The 19,099-nt window shown below is 37.1% G+C and overlaps 2 protein-coding genes across 3 annotated transcripts; one reads left to right on the top strand and one right to left on the bottom strand.

The window, feature by feature from the left end:
• Window positions 1–5,393: 5,393 nt before the first annotated feature.
• On the top strand, window positions 5,394–9,999 carry LOC107570280 (deoxyribonuclease gamma-like). Of its 2 annotated transcripts, XM_016256493.1 has the most exons (10): window positions 5,394–5,547; window positions 7,934–8,078; window positions 8,161–8,249; window positions 8,372–8,458; window positions 8,836–8,948; window positions 9,018–9,130; window positions 9,211–9,368; window positions 9,496–9,592; window positions 9,668–9,700; window positions 9,800–9,999. In XM_016256493.1, the coding sequence occupies exons 1-10, from the start codon at window positions 5,543–5,545 to the stop codon at window positions 9,806–9,808; spliced, it is 849 nt and encodes a 282-aa protein (XP_016111979.1). In that variant the 5' UTR covers window positions 5,394–5,542; the 3' UTR covers window positions 9,809–9,999. The 2 variants fall into 2 exon arrangements, with proteins under 2 accessions (XP_016111979.1, XP_016111978.1); XM_016256492.1 differs by having other exon boundaries at window positions 9,668–9,999.
• A 586-nt stretch (window positions 10,000–10,585) lies between these two features.
• Window positions 10,586–12,764, bottom strand: rpl10 (ribosomal protein L10). The gene is made up of 7 exons (XM_016256497.1): window positions 12,701–12,764; window positions 12,557–12,588; window positions 12,107–12,165; window positions 11,553–11,660; window positions 11,298–11,436; window positions 10,898–11,060; window positions 10,586–10,809 (listed from the first exon to the last, which is right to left on the bottom strand). The coding sequence occupies exons 2-7, from the start codon at window positions 12,577–12,579 to the stop codon at window positions 10,654–10,656; spliced, it is 648 nt and encodes a 215-aa protein (XP_016111983.1). The 5' UTR covers window positions 12,580–12,588; window positions 12,701–12,764; the 3' UTR covers window positions 10,586–10,653.
• Window positions 12,765–19,099: the final 6,335 nt, after the last annotated feature.

The following is a 19,099-nucleotide window of genomic DNA, read 5'->3' on the forward strand; positions in this document are numbered from 1 at the left end:
TATTTAACAGATCACTCACCTCTATTCCCACCAAAATAAACTGCTGTGATCCACATTATGCTTGTGTTTTGTGCATATGCATGTTTTGAAATTGTGCTTAATTGTGTAAAGTGGATAAAAACAACTTTGAAATCGATATATTTTGCCGTCTTCTTGTGAATAAGCATTATCTTACAATAAGATGTGTGTTCCTTCCTTTTGTGATTTAATGAGACATTTTCAGGGAACACTGTGATTCGGAAAAACAGAGGGAAAGGGGAGAATGAACAGTGCTGGCCATGGAAATAAAGGATGGAATTCAAAAGGAAATTATTATTAGTTCAGGAATCTTGGACTGCATGTTTGAATATGGTAAACTTGCAAACTCCAACTCTATGTGTTGCATCCATCTCTATGTGATGTTCAAAAGCTTTATTGTTAGAAATGCAGCTGGGTTTGTTTGGGAGGTATCAGGGGATGGATTGAGAGAAAAGGGAGAACAACTTCTGTCCCCCTATTTTTGAGAAAGTGCTGTGAAATACATTTCAAACATAATTCAGCTGACATGCTGTAACTTCACCTACTATTGCTTCTAAGAAGTGCTAAAGATCTGATGGCTTAACAGAGATCTGCAAGATTTTGAGCAGCGTTAAGAGTACTATTCATTATTACATCTTATTTTATCTGAGGCATTTGATAAACAGAATTAACCAGGTGTTCAAACAAATGCATGCCAAGACTTTTAAAAGGCACTTCCTCGACCTCCCTCTGGGTGCCATTACTTAACTTGATGGGATGAAGGATTAAAGTCAAAGAAAAGAGAAAGAAAGGGCATAGACAGACTAGACAGTGTAACATGCAGATAAAGAAAAAGATGGGCAAAATTATTATTGTAGGCAAAGCATCTTTGTGGCAAAGTCTGGATATTATTCTGCATTTTTTGCCTGCAGCTCTACGAACTGATGCATAATGGAGAGAGTGTGAATAACTCAACAAACATGAGAGTCAATGAGTGGCTTGTTTCAGCTGAGTAACAACAAACAGAGTCCGACAGTGACGATACCTGGAAAACAGGCCTTTTTTGAAGTATTCTTTGCTCCTAAGACACTAAATAGCAACAAAACCACCACATTATATTGCATACTGTATAATTTACTAATCACCTGATTATCATTATGCACCAATGTTTTAGTATTATTAATACACTATTAATAATTTGAATGATATATTTGCAGTTTTCATTTTAACCTCCTGGGACCCAGGTACAGACTTTTGACCTCTGTAGTGGACATTATATTTTAGTGAATTTCTCTGAGACCCTACATGTCACAGTTATAGTCTAGATGTCCTGTAAGAAGCATATTCAGGGCTTTTCAGAGATACCATATGTTTGGACGTTTCACCATGACCACTCCATCTCCTTGGTCTTTAAAGGGGTCATATGATGCTTTTTTAAAGATCATTATTTTGTGTATTTGGTGTAACAGAATATGTTGACATGCTTTAATGTTCAAAAAACACATTATTTTTCAAATACTGTACATTATTGTAGGTCCTCTATGCCCCGCCTCTCTCAAACGCTTCGTTTTCTACAAAGTCCCTCCTTTCGACAAGCGCAGTCTGCTCTGATTGGCCAGCTGACCCAGTGCATTGTGATTGGCCGAACACCACAAGCACTCGTCGGAAATGTAACGCCCCTTACCATAATCGCGAGCTTCATCTTTCAAAATAAATGTAAAGACAGAGCCCGAAAGGGGAACAGAGTCTTGTGACAGACACAGTGATGAAAATCTTAAAGATTCCTAAATGCATCTACTTTCGGAAGGCCAAATAAAGTTCTAAAGTTTCGCCTAGAAACACACAGCGTGAACATTTAGGCCGCATTATGCAAATATTGCCACATAGTGAGGTAGATATGTGGGGGCGTGTTAGAACGAGCCGTTTTAGGGGGGCGTGGCAGAGTCTTAACTTTGATAAAGAATATCTCTTTGGTTTTGAGACTTTAGTCTTTGCAACTTCAGGGATCTTATCTATGCACAATCAGCTTGCAACACTCCAAAGAGAAAAGAAAACTTGAAATCGCATCATATGACCCCTTTAAAAATGGCTGACATTAGTTTAGTGACCAAATTTAACACTCTTATGGAAATATGATATTTTGTAATTATCATTTAAATCTTACTAATTTTTAAACTGTCATAAATCAACATCTCAGGAAAATGTTTTGGGGTTTCAAATCAAAATATGACTTTTTGGACATCGATTTCATACATGTCCACTGTAGAGACACAGCATGTTTATTATGCATTTTGGGAGACAACAAGTGAATAGGGAAAGAAATTATATTTCAATTAGATATTATTATGAAAATCTTGCCAATTATTACTCTTCACCTTGGATGTATGTAAGATGCAAAATGTATCTTTCAGTTTCTTCTTTAATGTTTTAAACAACTGCAAAATTTACACCAAGTAAGGGTTTCAAAATCTCTCATAAGAGAGACCCTTCCATTACGTTGAACCTTCTTGATCGGTTCGATCGTCTGGTTTTTAGTTTCTCCTTCCTGTGGGCTGATGTATCTGCTGAGGTGGCACTTTTAGGCCGTAGCGGTGAGGACTTGTAGAGAACACAAATGGATCCATCCTCACCGATTCGATAGGACACCTCGTAAGGGTCCACCCACAGTGTCAGCTCTGTTGGAAGTGATGAGAAAAGCTGCTCTTGTGTAAATCCAACAGCAGAGGCTGCTTTTCCTTTAAGCGGGTCCATTTTACAGTTGATCCGTAAACATCTGTAGCCAGAGCCTCTGCAAGGAGCTTGAGGAAACCAGTGGTGCTGATAGTGCTCTGGAGTAAAAAATAAAAAAATAAATAAAAATGCATACAATAGCTTGCATACAAAATTTTAAAGCATACTAAAAAAATGTAAAGCCTACTAAATTTTAAAGCATGCTAAAAAATATAAATATATATAAAATATATAATAATAATAAAGATGATGTCAGCTTTTCTGGGAGAAAATAATAAATTCAAACGAATCAAAACATTGGGTGTCATTTTATGAGATATAGCTACTCAGTTAATAGAGAGGCTATCATCTCTTCTCACCTAGTAGAGCATTAGTGAGTGTGTGAGTGAAGATCTGCAGCTGATCTCCAGTGAGAGTCGCTGCTGCTCAGTAAACCGCTGATGAAAGTAGCAGACTGACACCTCTGTTTTCATCATGTTTCCAGCAGACATGTTCTTCACGCAAAAGATATGTGCTGAAAAAAAGACAGTGGCTGAGGAAACAAATAATGGTAAATTACATGAAATTCTACAAGTGAAGGCAGTGATTTCAACTGATTTTAATAACAAGCCGACGGACTACAACAAATATTAGACCCACTGCAACTAGAATATTAGCTAAATGAACTCTTTGCAGAACAGATGAGTAAAGCAGAACTTCTGAAACAATGACGTCCTAGAGCATGACAAATCAGCAGTCACGTGCGCCGGTGGTTTTAATGTTTTCATTTTAATAGTAATCATGTTAATGTGTGACACAGATTTAAAACGACAGTTGTATCTAGATCATAACTGTTTTGAGTTTTTGGGCTCTGTGATGATTTTGAGTGAAAATCTGAAGAATCTTAAAACATGTTAAATGGAACTGGTAGCACATTTATTGGTAATTGAACGCATAATCAAGACAAAATATTTATTCAACAAATTAGCAAGGTTTGCAGGTGAGATACTATGTGAATAACATGCACTCAAATTCTGTGGTTTTCAGAGGTATTCTGGGTGTGCAGATTCTGAGTGGGCCTGGTGATAATCATGTATGATTTCAGTGTATTTGATCACTTCATGGATTTGGTAACTTCACCTTTGAGGGTGGAGTTCACTGAATATTGTGCATGTATAGCTAGTTGCCTTTCACAATTAGTAAGATACTTTATATCTTTGATGGGGAACTACATATTATATAGTGAATAAACAATATTTATTTATTTATCTTCTCGATTAATCAATTGCTTTGCTAGAATTTGACAGACCTTTAAACTCATTGATTTAAAACCATTTTGCTTTGCTAAGTAGCCACAGACAATTATGCAACCGTTCTTAAGCAACTCTGATGTTGCCATGTTCTGAGTACAAGTAGTGCCCTAAACTAGAAAAAAATCTGAAAGATGAGTAAAGAGATTATACACTACATAATTCCATTAATTTAGCATACTGTATGTATTGTAATTCTATTGATAGTTTTCACGTGACGTTGCACCCTGGCGAGCAAAATGAAGCTTTGTTCCATTGACCGGCAGTTATTTTTACGCTGATTGCATTAAGTAGTAAAGTAGTAAAACGCAGATATTAAAACGCGAAATTCAGTAAACACCTTATTGATAATGTATATTTTGTACAGGCAAGCAGATGAACCCAGAATATAAACACAATATGCAAAGTTTCACATTAAATTGTTTCCCATAGAAAACCATTATAAAGAAAACGCTGAACCATTAAGCGGATTGCATATTCCGGCCTCATCTGCTTGCCTGTGTAAACTACCCTTACCAAAAAGTAGTATACTTCAAGTTTATTTTAGTAAGTATACTTAAGTAAAGTTCAAGTATATTTTTAAGTCAACTTTATGTAGTAAGTATACAAATGTCAGTGTACTAATACTATTTCAATACATCTTGGGACTAAATTGGCCCACTTTCTTGTATATAAAAGTATACATTTAAGTATGCTTTAAGTATAACAGTAGTAAACTTTGAGTACACAACTAGTTTACATCAAAATGTTTAGTTTGTACTGCAACTATACTAAAAGTGAACTTATATGAATACTGATATTTACTAATTAAATACTTGTAGTAGCATTTTTAGTACACTTTGAAGTCTCAGTAAACTACTAGTTTAGTAGTTTTATACTGCAAGTATACTCGTAAGTTTTCTTTAAGTGAACTTTACATCATACTTGAAGTATACTACTATGTCCCTATTTAGGTATTAATTTGTATATGAAGTATACTAATAGCACACTTGAATAAACTTCTTTTTCGTAAGGGTATGCATCATACCCTCACTGAATTTGATCTTTTAATATTACTGTTTTAAATATATTACGGCATTTTAAGTGTTTTTACAACGTTTTGTCGCACTGTTTAATGACTGAAATATTGCCGCGGGTGCTTAATATGGATTGCAAATGGCCAAAACTTGCATTTTGTTCACATACATCTTTGTTTTATTGTTTTGAGAGGTGAGCTAAATACTTGTGGCTGGGGAACAAGTGGAAAATTGGCAGGCTTGAGCTGCAGTTCTATGGATGTTTTGCCCTCCAAGTCTTCGAGCCGGTCACGTGACTGGAAGCTATGACTTGCAGGGTGTGGAAAGGGAAAGACCCGCACTCCTTACATTTGAAAGATACGCTCCTCCCCTTATCCACAAATAGCAAAGCAGAAGCTGGGTCCTCGAGCTTTCTGAGTATAATAACACCAGTGGAATCTCTTCACTGTCTGCGGAAGGGAAAGACAGAGAGAGAGCAGTATTGTTGAAGTGAAACCCAACACATTTCAAATGAGGTAAGGAGGTCTTCTTTTCAGTATATTAAGCTTTGTATGCAGTTCTGTGAGCCTGCTTCCTCAGTGCAGAGTTCCAGATGTTGTAGCTACTAGGCAAACAGTTGTTATATATAGACAAGTTCTTTAGAAACGGCTGTTTGAAACCCTCTAACACCTCTAACAGACCTGGTTTCAACATGTTATCTGCCGTCTGGATTACTTACAAGCAGGGGCGGTGTTTCCGTATGCCAGTCCATACACTAGCCCAGTCAGGTGTGCCGTGGAAACTTATCCAAACTTCATATCTCTATTATATTTCGTTATTATTATTTTAAATCAATGCCATTGGTCTTCCTTGTGTCTGTTTGAGGGTTTTACAAATCTTTACCAATGAAAAGCATTTAAAAGAGCTTGTCACTCAAGCTCGTAACGCCACTCTCAAACTGTCAGCGAAACCTCATAACTTCATAAACCTCATAACTTCATAAACCTCATAACTTCACCCCGCCTCCATTCAGATTGACGCGCCACGCACAGCCTGGAGACAGATCTCCGCATGTTCGCAATGTAAGGGTAAATACATATCAGAATCAGAATCAGAAGAGCTTTATTACCAAGTATGTTTACACACACAAGGAATTTGACTTGACGACAGGAGCTTCCAGTGCAGAAGAAAGTACAAACATAGTGCAGACATACATAGGAATAACACAGTAGGGATGTAATATAACACTAATATAATAAAAAAAGAAAAATTTAATAATGTACTATATACAGAAATAGAAGTATAGGAAAAAATTTAATTGTTTAGATAAATGTACATATATGTTTATTAGTGTGCAGATATGTTATTTACAAAGTGTGCAGTTTAATATAAATATACTATGTTAGTTGTGATGGACGATGTATAATTATGAAAGATTAATTGTTCAGGCTGAGTATAGCCTGTGGGAAAAAACTGTTCTGGTGCTCAGTGCTCTGTAGCGCCGGCCAGAAGGCAACAGTTCAAAGAGAGAGTGGTGTTTAATATAACTGTTTAAAATAACTGAAGTTTGAAAAAGTACAGCGTCACCCTAGTGGTCCTTGACGTAAGGCCAGGGGGTCCGTATAAAATATGAATTTGTGTATACATTTTGTATATTTTGACATGACATTACCATGAAAGAAAAATGCAATATAGCTGATGATATGGCCAAATACTGGACAAGTCAACTAACTTGAATTATACTTGACTGCATTTGGTCCTCACAAAGACACAAATGATACATAGCTGAGTCAGTGTTGTTCTGGGGGTCCTTGAGGATGGTTCTGATTTGGACTGGGGGTCCTTGGGGATGGTTCTGATTTGGACTGGGGGTCCTTGGGGATGGTTCTGATTTGGACTGGGGTCCGGTTCGCCAAAAGGTTGAGATTCACTGACGTAGACTAACCATGTTCCGTACACTTTTCGCTATCCACCGCACGCCAGCGACCACTCCTCCGTTATTGAAAGACAAACAAGCATGTCTGTGTGATCATTCTCTGCAGCAGCAGCATAGGCTGTTAACTTCACAATTGGTCACTAACCTTAAAGGAGTAGTTCACTTTCAGAATGAAAATTATGTCACCATTTACTCACCCCCACTTGTTCCAAACCTGTATGAGTTTCTTTCTTCTGTTGAACACAAAAGAAGATATTTTGAAAAATTTTGGGATCTGAACAGCTGATGAACACCATTGACTTCCATCGTATTTTTTTCCTACTGTGGAAGTCAACGGTGCTCATCAACTGTTCCCAACATTTTTCAAAATATCTTCTTTTGTGTTCAACAGAAGAAAGACCTACTCCTTTGAAGCAGACACATCCTGATCCCTGACAGAGTCTGTCATGAGGTGTTAACTCTCTGATCACAGGTCTCACCTGAAAAGTAGCCAAAACTTTGATCAGAATATAATTAGGTCGTTTGTATTGTAAATTTAAATAGTTTTGGATATTCAAAATGTGTTCTTAAAACCTGATGAATTGTTATTGTTCTTGAGTGTGTTTTGTTTTTACTTGTTACAGTTCAGACAAGTGAACTTTTGGGGATAGGAATAGGGAAATTAGTTAATAATTTAAAAAACATCTCCTAAAAGTTCTAAAAACGAGAACCACAATCACATGATGTTTTAATGTTACTCATCAGTTTCATGATCACATTTTTGCAATAACTGTATATAGTCAGTTAGTTTATTTAACCGTATTATTTTTAATTCAGGTCTTTTCTTCCACATTGACCTGCCCCTATCTTTTAAAGATGTTTTTACACTTCTGAGTGCCTGCTTGCATGCGATTCAAATGTTCCCGTTAATATAACATTTGAAGCCTGTTCTTTCCCATTGAATCACATTGAACTACAGAGGTGTTTTTCTGACTCTTCACATGCAGGATGACCGGCAGACTGCTCCTCCTCACTCTCTCTATTCTCTCTGGCGCGCTGAGCTGCTATGGCTTCAGAATTTGTGCCTTTAATGTTAAGAGTTTTGGTGATTCAAAATCAGCCGATGCCAAAATCATGAATTCTGTATCAAGGGTAAGAAGATTAACAGTACAGTAACTTTTATTTATTTTTGTAATATATAAAAACATCTTGCAAAATGTGTTCTTTTTTGCAGATTGTATCTCGCTGTGACATATGCTTACTCCAGGAGGTCAGAGATCAGAAAAAAAAAGCCATGCCACGACTGCTTGCTGTGGTCAACAGGTAGATGATATGCAAATATTTAAAAAAAAATAAACAAAGCTGAAATCACTGTAACCAGTCAGATTTAAGAGATAAACAAATGCACAGTGCATAAATGCTGTTATGTTATATTTTGTTTCCAGACTTAATGATAATGATTATGAATATGTAGCAAGTGAACGTCTTGGGAGGACACAAAACTATCAGGAGCAATACGTTTTTGTTTACAGGTATGTGTTCAGCACTTCTGTACATTAGGACAATATATAAAGACTAGGAATGGGATCACACTTATTATTGTCTGATATTAGAGATGTTTTAATTGATCAGTATTAGTCGATATTGAATATTTAATTGTGATGAACATTTAGATTGAATTTGCTGTCATTTAACGCTCCCTTGAAGTTCTTTAAAACACCAATAATTGAATAACATTGTTAAATGTAATTTTTAGCAAATCACAAAGTGAATATCCATTTTTATAGTTTATATTATAATGTTGTGATGCCTAAATTCACTCGTTGCATTCAAATGATTCTTTTTAAGATGATTCTTGATCACCATAATTGGTTTTGGAAATTTCTGATCTTTTTTTCCCCTCACACAGGAAAAGCACAGCGAAGCTGAAAAACCAGTATCAGTATCCAGATACACAGAAAGGGGATGTAGATGCTTTTTCCAGAGAACCATTTGTGGTACATTTTCAAGCCCCTAAAACAGGTAAAAATAAAACAGGGAAAATGTATGTTGAATTTTGGTCATGTGATCTCATAATGTCTCTGTTAACAGTGGCCAAGGATTTTATCTTGATCCCGCAGCACACCACTCCTTCAAATGCCACCAAAGAGATTGATGAACTCTATGATGTCTTTATGGACATTAGAGCACGGTGGGAAATTGAGGTATGTTGGCAGATTTCTAATATTATAGAGTATATCATTGAGATTAAATGGCAAACTTAGCTTTTTTGTCATCTTTGCAGAATGTGATGTTCCTTGGAGACTTCAATGCAGCTTGTGGTTATGTGGCTAAAAAGAACCGTAAGAACATCAGGCTCTTCTCTGACCCGTCTTTCATCTGGCTGATTCAGGATAACGTGGACACTACAGTGAAACAGTCGACTGTCTGTGCATATGACCGGTATAGTAAAATACTCAAATCAGCATAATACAATGATGTTAATGATTTGCATATATACATTGCATAAGGCCAACCTTTTATTCTTTGCTCAATATTTATCCATAATTTTTTTATGGCTAATCCTCAGAATTGTTGTGCATGGAGAGCCATTTCTCAGAACAGTTGATCCGTCTTCAGCACGGCCGTTCAATTTTCCCAAGGAATTCCACCTTACAGAGGCCGAGGTAAGCCAAAATCAGCATTTACTGTTTTTATTTTGCACATGGTCATGTCATTGAACTTCAGATTGTCTGTTATAGGCCCTAGAAGTGAGTGATCACTACCCCATCGAGGTACTCCTCAAAACTCAGAAAGTATTATTCAAAGGAAACAGCAAAGCTTCGTGTTTTCTGCCTACAGCGTTTGTCCTGAACATCTTACTGCTACTGCAGATCATATGAACACGAATGTACCAGAAGTGGATTATTCATCTCAACTAGATGGAAGTGAAGACTTTACTTTGCTGTTACACAGCTGTTATGTACTTGAGCTCATACAGATCCACAACCGCATCTTCAGGATGTGCTGGATAGTGGATGCGACTGAACATTTTTTTATAGCTTCTAGAAATGATCATTGAAAATTAATTTTTGATAAAAACTCACTGTATGATTTGCTGTTTGATTAATTTAATAATTAAAAGTTAATTCATTGATAATTAATTGTTAATCAAGTTTTCATTGATATCTTTGTAAAATATGTACAAGGCACAAAGAAACAAATCCACAGAAAACTCTAGTGGCAATAACACAAAATAACTTGTTTGGTTTTTACTTACCAAAAATATTTTCATAATTACATTATATTAAAAAATGTATTGTCCAATTATTTACTCTAAGAATGTACATCTATGTTCAATTTAATTAGTCATGCATGGAGCCATGTGGCAAAACAAAGCATCCTGCAGAATTTTATGGTCTGACAAGACTGAAGTTGAGCTGTGTCCTGAAGGCAAAACAATGACAGGAACAACCGAATGACAACTGTTCTGGAGAAAATGTTTTTGAAATGAACAGAATTTCTTTAAATTGCCCCCAATGTTTCCATTCTTCCCTTAATGATGGTTAAGAACGTTATGTAACAATTTCTTTTTTTTTTTTACTTCAATGCACCCAAACGTTTGAGTGGCAGTGTACTAACAAGTTCAAAATGCAAATTATGAAACTAAAGACCAAGACTGTAAATCAAAGAATGGACTTTATTTGTGGTCATTAGAGCCTTGGTTCACACAGATGAATGTGTGTGCTTAGTTGGCGTGCAGGGCCTTCCAGTGGCTCAGGGGTCCACAGCTGGGGATATACTTCACCCCACAGCCATCAGGGACCACACGCTTCTCTGCCAGCATGTTATCAAAGTCGCAGGCATTGAACTTTGTGAATCCATACTTCTTGGAGATGTGGATCTAAGATGAAGAATATAATGCAGACTGTCAGCATACCACTTTCACACAATTATCACCTAGACACGGTTTTCAACTTCATTTTACATACCTTCTGACGGCCAGGAAACTTGAACTTGGCTCTCCTCAGAGCCTCAATCACATGTTCCTTGTTCTGGGCCTTTGTGCGCACGGACATGATCACCTGGCCAATGCGCACACGGGCCACTGTGCCCAGAGGCTTACCAAACGCACCACGCATACCAGTCTGGAGCCTGGAGAGGAGATGAACAAAGATTAACTCAAAAGTAGTCAAACAGAAATTCTATTTGAAAAATTAAGCAATTTTATGTCTCCATGGTCCCTTAAAGGGCCCAGCACTGCGCAGCTAGGCTCATACACAAACCAAAGACTTACTGTCTGCAGCCTTTGCACACCACACAAGTACAAACAACCCGTCTAGTCGGCTTAATAAGCTGCAGGTAAGAGTCTCAGACCACACTCATGCTCACCTATCAGCTCCGGCACAGGATAACATTTTGTTGATACGGATAACATGGAAAGGGTGCAGGCGCACGCGGATGTGGAAACCATCTTTACCACAGGTCTTCACCATGTACTTGTTGGCACAGATACGGGCAGCCTCAAGAGCTAGAAAATTAACAGATTAGAGGGGGGAAAATGAAGACCGTATGGATCAGAAATAGTTTGAAGTAAAACATTGAAGTATAAGATATGAACAACAGTATTGCATTTAGACCCCTCACCTTCACTGGACAGCTGCTCATATTCATCAGATACCATGTGAGCGCACATGGGGAACTCATCCACCTTTGCCTTCTTCCTGCCCAAGTCGAAGATCCTGATCTTGGGATCTGAGTTTGGGAGAGGGATGCATTCAATTAGAACAAATCTAGAATTTGATTCATTAATAGACGACTTTTACTAAAATTTAAACCATTATTGTCCATGCATTCAGGGTACCCACATATTTTGATCAGTGAATTTTTTAGTTAGTGATAACGCTAAGATTTTTAGAAATATATACAATTCACAATTGAACTTCAAAACCAATTTATTAATCATTTTAAATGATCACCATCTCTTATGAGTTTAACTTCACATAAAAAAAGTTGATTAAACATGCTCTAAAATCAAGTACATTAGACATTTTTCAATTTCAATGACTTAATGCCTTTTTAAAGCTCAGTAAAAGGCATTTTAAAACGATGATAATTCCAGATTGCCCATGACATGGGATTTTTTTTTTTGTCTACGCTTTCATAATAAAGATGGACGTGTGTGGTCTTCCATAACTTACCAGGAACACCTCGACAGAAACGGGACTTCGGGTAAGGCTTGTTCTTACAGTATCTGTAGCTGCAAGAGACGACTGACAATTAGCAAGACTTAAAACCACCGACACACAGAACTACTTAAGTTCAAAAACGTGATTTACACAAAGCTGAACACACTAAATATAGCATATTATATTTAGAGATTTAAACAACTGCTGCAAACGGCTAAATGACGACCTACTTCCAGCGGCTACCTAGGCGTTAATTTGTGAGTTTCAACACTGGGTTTCAAATGATCAAGAATTGTATAATGCAGTTTATTAGAAGCCAAATTAGTCTTAAACAGACTCTGGAGTTACCAGCAGCGAGCGTTAGTGTACAGTCGCTGCTGAACTGGGCCTGTGTGCCGCACGTGGTTAGCGGGCCCTGCCATTTTCACTACGGACGGTTTTTAAGACAAATTCACAACTTACCAACGGGCTGGACGGCGACCCATGGTTGCGATCTGTAATGTACACAATAACAATAGTTTTAAAAAAGAAAATGTGTATTTGTAAGTGAGAAAATAAAGTGTTTATTTCGACAGCTCTGAGGAGCGCGCCGCAGCCTGCTCTTACCACGCACTCAGCTAATGGAGGAAAGGAAGAACACTGAGTTTCCGCTGCGTCATAATGCACAGAAGAAGGTTCTTCTTCTTCGCCTTCTTGCTTTTTAACGGCGGCAGGCACCAACGCAAACAGGTGCATTACCGCCACCTTCTGCTCCGGAGTGTGAAACAGTTTTAAATTCTATTTACCAACCCTGTATCTCTTATAAAATCAAAGAATACATTATTATTTATTTCACTTGCCCATTTGATTAAAACCTTAAAATTAAGATCCTGAATTCCATTTTTCCTTATTTCTACTATCATTGTTCTTCTTTCTTGTTCATACTTGCTACAATCAAGAAATACACGAGGTATTGTTTCTTCAACATGACATTGTTCACATAACTGTTTCCCTGTTATTTTAAGAGTGCTATTTAAATTTGAGTGCCCTAGCAATATTCGGTTAAAGATAACCTCTTCTTTCCTTGACTTAGCTATACACTTTATATTATGACTTACTTTGTTTATTAAACTGCAATCTACCATTTCCCCCATTGTTCCACTTAACTTGCCATTCTTTAATCACTTTCCTCCATATTAAAACCTTAATCTCTGATTTGCTTAATGGAACTTGTATCTCTATCGTTTCTCTCTGTAAAGCTTGCTTTGCTAATTTATCCACTTCTTCATTTCCCCTTATTCCTATGTGTGCTGGGACCCATGTTAAACTGATTGATGGATCATTTTGAACAATTCTTGAATGTATTTGTAGGATACTAAAAAGAATATCTTGGTGACATGATTTAAAAGATTTCAAACTCTTTAAGACTGAAACTGAGTCAGAACAAATTAGAACATTCTCAGGTTTGTGTTCCTCAACCCACTGCAAAACCAAGAGCATTCCTATCATTTCTACAGTAGAAACTGCCAAATGATTTGAAGTTCGCTTTACTCCACTGATCCACTGGTCATCACTGTCTTGAACTAAAAAAGCAGCTCCAGTTATTTGACGTTCTGGATCTTTTGAGCATCTGTATACATTTGTATATGCCAGGGGTATTGGACTCTGGTATACATTGAAAATGCAGATGACAAGTCAACTTCTCTTTCTGTTTTTTTAACCTCCAACAAATGCAAATCTGCTTGAGGTGTTACATAAACCCATGGTTCATATTCCTGAATAACAACTGTTGGGCTCATCTTGATGTACTTCTTCCGGTTTCACATTAGTGATACATTTACACTATAATTAAAAACAGATTTGATATTCTAGCTCGCAAAATCAACTGCCATCAATAAATTAGTTCATATTAATAAACGCGTGTAGCAGACAAATTATACTTTGTAATTTCCTGCGCTCTAACTCCAAAGTGGACTGTGTTCTGCGCTCCTCATGCTGCTGGTATTATAAGTGTGCGACCTCTATAAGACAGTTGGGTAAGTAGCCATTTCCATTTTTGTAAACATCCTTTGATTTATTCTAGCATACAATCCCAATTCAGAGTGATATTGGGTTGTACCAGGCCGCACCATTATTACAAAAATCATAATTGTCGATTGTTCCCTTTAAATTGTAATTGCGATTATTAATTACGATTTTCACAATTTACATTGAATGATGTTTATACCATTGTTTGAAGCAACTACATGCCATATTTTTATATGAAAACAATCAAGCTGAAAACACTCAAACTGAAAAACTTGTATTGCCACCCTTACCAAAAAGTAGTATACTTCAAGTTTATTTTAGTAAGTATACTTAACTATACATCGGATTGGTTTATTTTTTAAATAAAAAAATAATGCACTAACATAATAATACACTAAGTAAAAATATACACTACCACTAAAATAAAAACATTAAAATAACATGTAGAAAGAAAAAACTCAGAATAACATAACGATTAATTGCCGCTTTGAGCGACTAGGTTATTGTGCATCGCGATGATAAATTGGATTAACTGTGCAGCCCTACCAGGAGCGTCGCTTTACTATTTTTAGTGGTGCTCGAGCCTTGAACAAGTTTATACCAACCTCACCTGAGAAATGTTTCTCCTCAGAAGCAAATGAAAACAAACCTAGAAATGCATATTGTTTGTCAGCGAGAAAGAAGCTCTTTATGCAGACATGCGTGTGCAGCTTGTGAATGACTCTACAGGAAAATGCATTAACCAAAAGAGTATCAAAACACGAAAACAATTCAAGTACCAATATGACAATGCCATTACCACGTTTTTCCACGCATTCCTTGTAAATACTGTAGTAGGCTGGCAAGCCTTCAGTGTCATGGTACGTACCGTTATTGTACCATGGTACCGTCACATAATGCTACTTTTTGAAAGAAGAAACTTTTAACTATTGCTGTATCGTGTAGAAACTAAACTCTAAGCTATGTTTCCGTTCTTTTCCTTAATAATAGTAATACACGTTAACGTTAGACGGTTTACGTTACAGTTATGCAGACTAAAACATAATCATAGTTTTAGTAAGAATACAACATGTGAACGCTGTCAAAATGATTTTGTATGATTGTTCTCACTTTAGACAATCCTGGAATCGACACAAATCACGACAAAGCAGCCTATTTGAAAACACAAGAGGGCGACAAAGATCTTCAAATGGATCAACTGGTTGCTCGTTCCACATTGTCTCGAGGGAGAGCTGTTGCCTTGTCCTTCTCCAGCTCGGATGTGGTCATGAAATCCCTCCTGCACACTCTTAATTTTTAGAGGAGTGACCTCATATCTCTGAACTGTGGATAATGAGGACCAAATGCTCGGGTGGTCATTGGAACCCATGAAATCACAAATGTTGCTCATATTCAGTGTAAAAATGACTTGACATTACAAAAATCCTGTTTTTACCCTAACATTTGATGGAAATGTGGAACATCAGTTCAGATGTAGATGACTAAAGCAGCCATCATGTAAGAACGACCGAGAGATTTTTTTTTTCAGGCCTTGACAAAGATAATTTATAATCTAAGGAAACGTCCACTCTATCCGAAGCTGAGGCCAAAGCTCTGTAAACAATCTGAAATATTCCTCTTGTGTCGCTCTGTGTTCTTCAACTAACTGGGGCAAGCAGACATTCTTACCTTAGATGGGGCTGTGCCTCCTCATTCATTTGATCTCAGAACTGTTCCAGAGTCAGTCTTGACCGGTCAACTCCCACAGCAACAAAGCCTGGAGATACGCAAAGAATTTAGGTCTAAGGCTTTGGCATGTAATAATATTTAAGAATGAAAAAAAAAAAAAGATTTTAACAATTTTCATAGATTTCACACGCACACACACACACACGTCTGGTTTGCTATCCTTGTGGGGACTCTCCATAGGCGTAATGGTTTTTCTGCTGGACAGACCATATATTCTACTGCCCTACACCAACCCTACCCCTAAACCTACCCCTCACAGGAAACTTTCTGCATTTTTAGATTTTCAAAAAACGTAATTCTGTGTGATTTATTAGCTTGTTTACCTGTGGGGACCACAATTTAGGTCCCCACCGTGACACGAGTCCCCATGAGTCTGTGTGGAGGCCTATTCAGGTTTAAGTCCCCACCAGAATAGAAAAACAGGTACACACACACACACACACACACACACACATATATATAATGTATTTATTTATGCTTTAACTGAATAAATCAATGTCGCAAACACTTTTGATTAATTTTCATTGATTTTCTCATGTGAGTTTACTTGACTGATGAATCAGACAACGTTACAGTTCTTACGTCAAAACACGTAACAGTTTCAAAACTCACATTTGCGGTTTGACTGTGTAATTTATGTTGTAGAATAAAACATGAAAGTCTTTTCAAGAGAGTTTACCACATATTTTTTTGCTCATAAATCATAAACCGCTATTCTAAAAACCCATCTGAAATTCCCAAGGTAATCCACGGTGCTCCCATGAGTCTGTGTGGAGGCCTATTCAGGTTTAAGTCCCCACCAGAATAGAAAAACAGGTACACACACACACACACACACACACACACACACACACACACATATATATATATAATGTATTTATTTATGCTTTAACTGAATAAATCAATGTCGCAAACACTTTTGATTAATTTTCATTGATTTTCTCATGTGAGTTTACTTGACTGATGAATCAGACAACGTTACAGTTCTTACGTCAAAACACGTAACAGTTTCAAAACTCACATTTGAGGTTTGACTGTGTAATTTATGTTGTAGAATAAAACATGAAAGTCTTTTCAAGAGAGTTTACCACATATTTTTTTGCTCATAAATCATAAACCGCTATTCTAAAAACCCATCTGAAATTCCCAAGGTAATCCACGGTGCTTACAAACTGAGGTCATGACTAAACAGCTCTTTTATGGGATCGTGATGCAAATATACAACAAAACCAGCGCAGTATTTCTTTATTATCTATTGTTATGATTTTATTCATTGTTTAAACCAAATTTGGTTTACAGTTACACAAAACATGACAAAAACTGCACGAATTTCTGTGTTCATGCATCTAGTTGAAGCGTTTTAGTTGCCCTTGTGGTTCTCTTCATTAGTATATGGTATATATGACACTAAGAGCAGTCAGAATGTGTTATGGTGATGGTTTTTAGTGATAGTGAACTCACACTTTATAAAGGGTCTTCTTTCCGTTCATCGAACCACAAACTAGGTGTGGGGCTTCAGTTACCACACCCAAAGCCTTCACACATCAGTGTAGAAGATTTGCATGGACTCATATAATGCACAGCATCAGCTTTTACTCACAAGTAGAATGAGTTTTCACATGTCATTGTGTCTTGGCCTTGCACAGGTCCTGGGTAGTTTGCATATGCAGGCTATTATGCAACTGTGCTTGTGCACATGTATGTGTGTGGTTTAAATGCATGTGTGCACTGTCTGGTAGGGTATATGGCGTAATTTCAATGCTCAAAAATGTGAGGAGAAAAAGAAAATGAAGAGTGTGGATTATGATTCATGAAGTTAAAGAGGAATTAAAAACTTGAGGAAAGGGGGAACTAAATGGTATGAAAAAGGGCTGGGTTGGATGTTACTTATTACATCCCTCTTTAAAATAAGAGTATAACCAGCTTGATGTGGTTTACTATTCTTAGATGGTTTAAACTTGTCTCTCAACCCAACCATGCTGATTTAGCTGATTGGCCAGCTGAAAAGTGGCATCAAAACAAACCAACTGAACTTCTTTTTTTCCCCAGAAGTACTCTTAAAATATCATTGTGTTCAGTTGAAGATATAAGTAATCATTTGATGATCTCTTGGATAATTTTCCATTCAGCTGTGTGGAAAAGTCATAATCTAATTCCTGTAGGGATTGTATGACTAATGTGATGATTTCCCCAATGACAGATTCAGGCAAATGGCTAGTTATTTATCTCAATGCAAAAAAAAAAAAAAAGTTATTTTGTTGACGTTGTGCTGGTCGATATAGTCTTGGACTTGGTGGGATGCTATTTCAGAAATCCTATTTGCTGACTGCCATGATTGAACCTGATAACCTGATGACAGAAAAAAAACCTGTGCTGAAAATGCAAAAGGACAATAGAAAACAGTCAGTTTTTCAGTTAAAGTCGGTTCATTGTTGATTCAGTGATGTCATTATCCAGCCCAGTTCAGTTCCTTTCACATAGTGTCTGTGCAATCATGTCAACAATATTGGCAGAAATTGTGTCCCAACTAAGCAAGCCAAAGGCAACAGTGTCAAGGAACCAAAACTCCATCAGTGAGAGAAATGCAGAGAAAAAAAACTTGGGAGAAGCCTGGCTCAGTCGGGGGGCCATTTCTCCTCTAGCCAGAAGATACCGGCATGGTGTGGTTTAATTCCATGCTGCAGCGCAAGTCAGACTGGATCTGTCTCTGGGGCTAATCTAGTTGACATGGTCTCCACTGACATTCAGGGCTGTAGAGGTCATCTCTAGGTGTTGATCCACCTTCTAGACTGGATATGGACTTGATCTGGGTGCTACGGTGACCTTGGAATAATAATGAAACTTTAATGAAACTAATAATGAGACTAATTTAAGCGTAGATGCCATTGTTTTTACGATGAGTACATCGGGTGTTATGGGAAGTGTTCCCGGTTCCAGTTGACCTAATAGGGAGCCAGTGCAGTGTTGACAGGACCGGGCTAATATGGTCATACTTCCTGGTTCTAGAAAGAACTCTAGCTGCTGCATTTTGGGCCAGCTGGAGTTTGTTTATTAAATGCACAGAGCAACCACCCAATAAAGCATTACAATAATCTAACCTTGAAATCATGAACGCATGAATTAATGTTTCTGCATTTGACATTGAGAGCATAGGTCGTAATTTAGATATATTTTTAAGATGTAAAAATGCGGTTTTACAAATGCTAGAAACAGGACTTTCAAAGGAAAGAGTGCTATCATATAGCACACCTATACACTCTTAAAACAAAT

This window comes from Sinocyclocheilus grahami, unplaced genomic scaffold (assembly GCF_001515645.1).
Source record: "Sinocyclocheilus grahami isolate Dianchi unplaced genomic scaffold, SAMN03320097.WGS_v1.1 scaffold1436.1, whole genome shotgun sequence".
NCBI classification, from domain to species: Eukaryota; Metazoa; Chordata; class Actinopteri; order Cypriniformes; family Cyprinidae; genus Sinocyclocheilus; species Sinocyclocheilus grahami.

Coding starts and splice junctions, on each gene's coding strand:
- rpl10 (XM_016256497.1), bottom strand. CDS start 12,579: ATGGGTCGCCGTCCAGCCCGTTG. Junction 11,437..11,552: donor TGAGCAGCTGTCCAGTGAAG/GTGAGGGGTCTA, acceptor TTAATTTTCTAG/CTCTTGAGGCTGCCCGTATC. Junction 10,810..10,897: donor AGTTTCCTGGCCGTCAGAAG/GTATGTAAAATG, acceptor TCTTCATCTTAG/ATCCACATCTCCAAGAAGTA.
- LOC107570280 (XM_016256492.1), top strand. Junction 8,079..8,160: donor TCATGAATTCTGTATCAAGG/GTAAGAAGATTA, acceptor TCTTTTTTGCAG/ATTGTATCTCGCTGTGACAT. Junction 8,250..8,371: donor CTGCTTGCTGTGGTCAACAG/GTAGATGATATG, acceptor TTTTGTTTCCAG/ACTTAATGATAATGATTATG.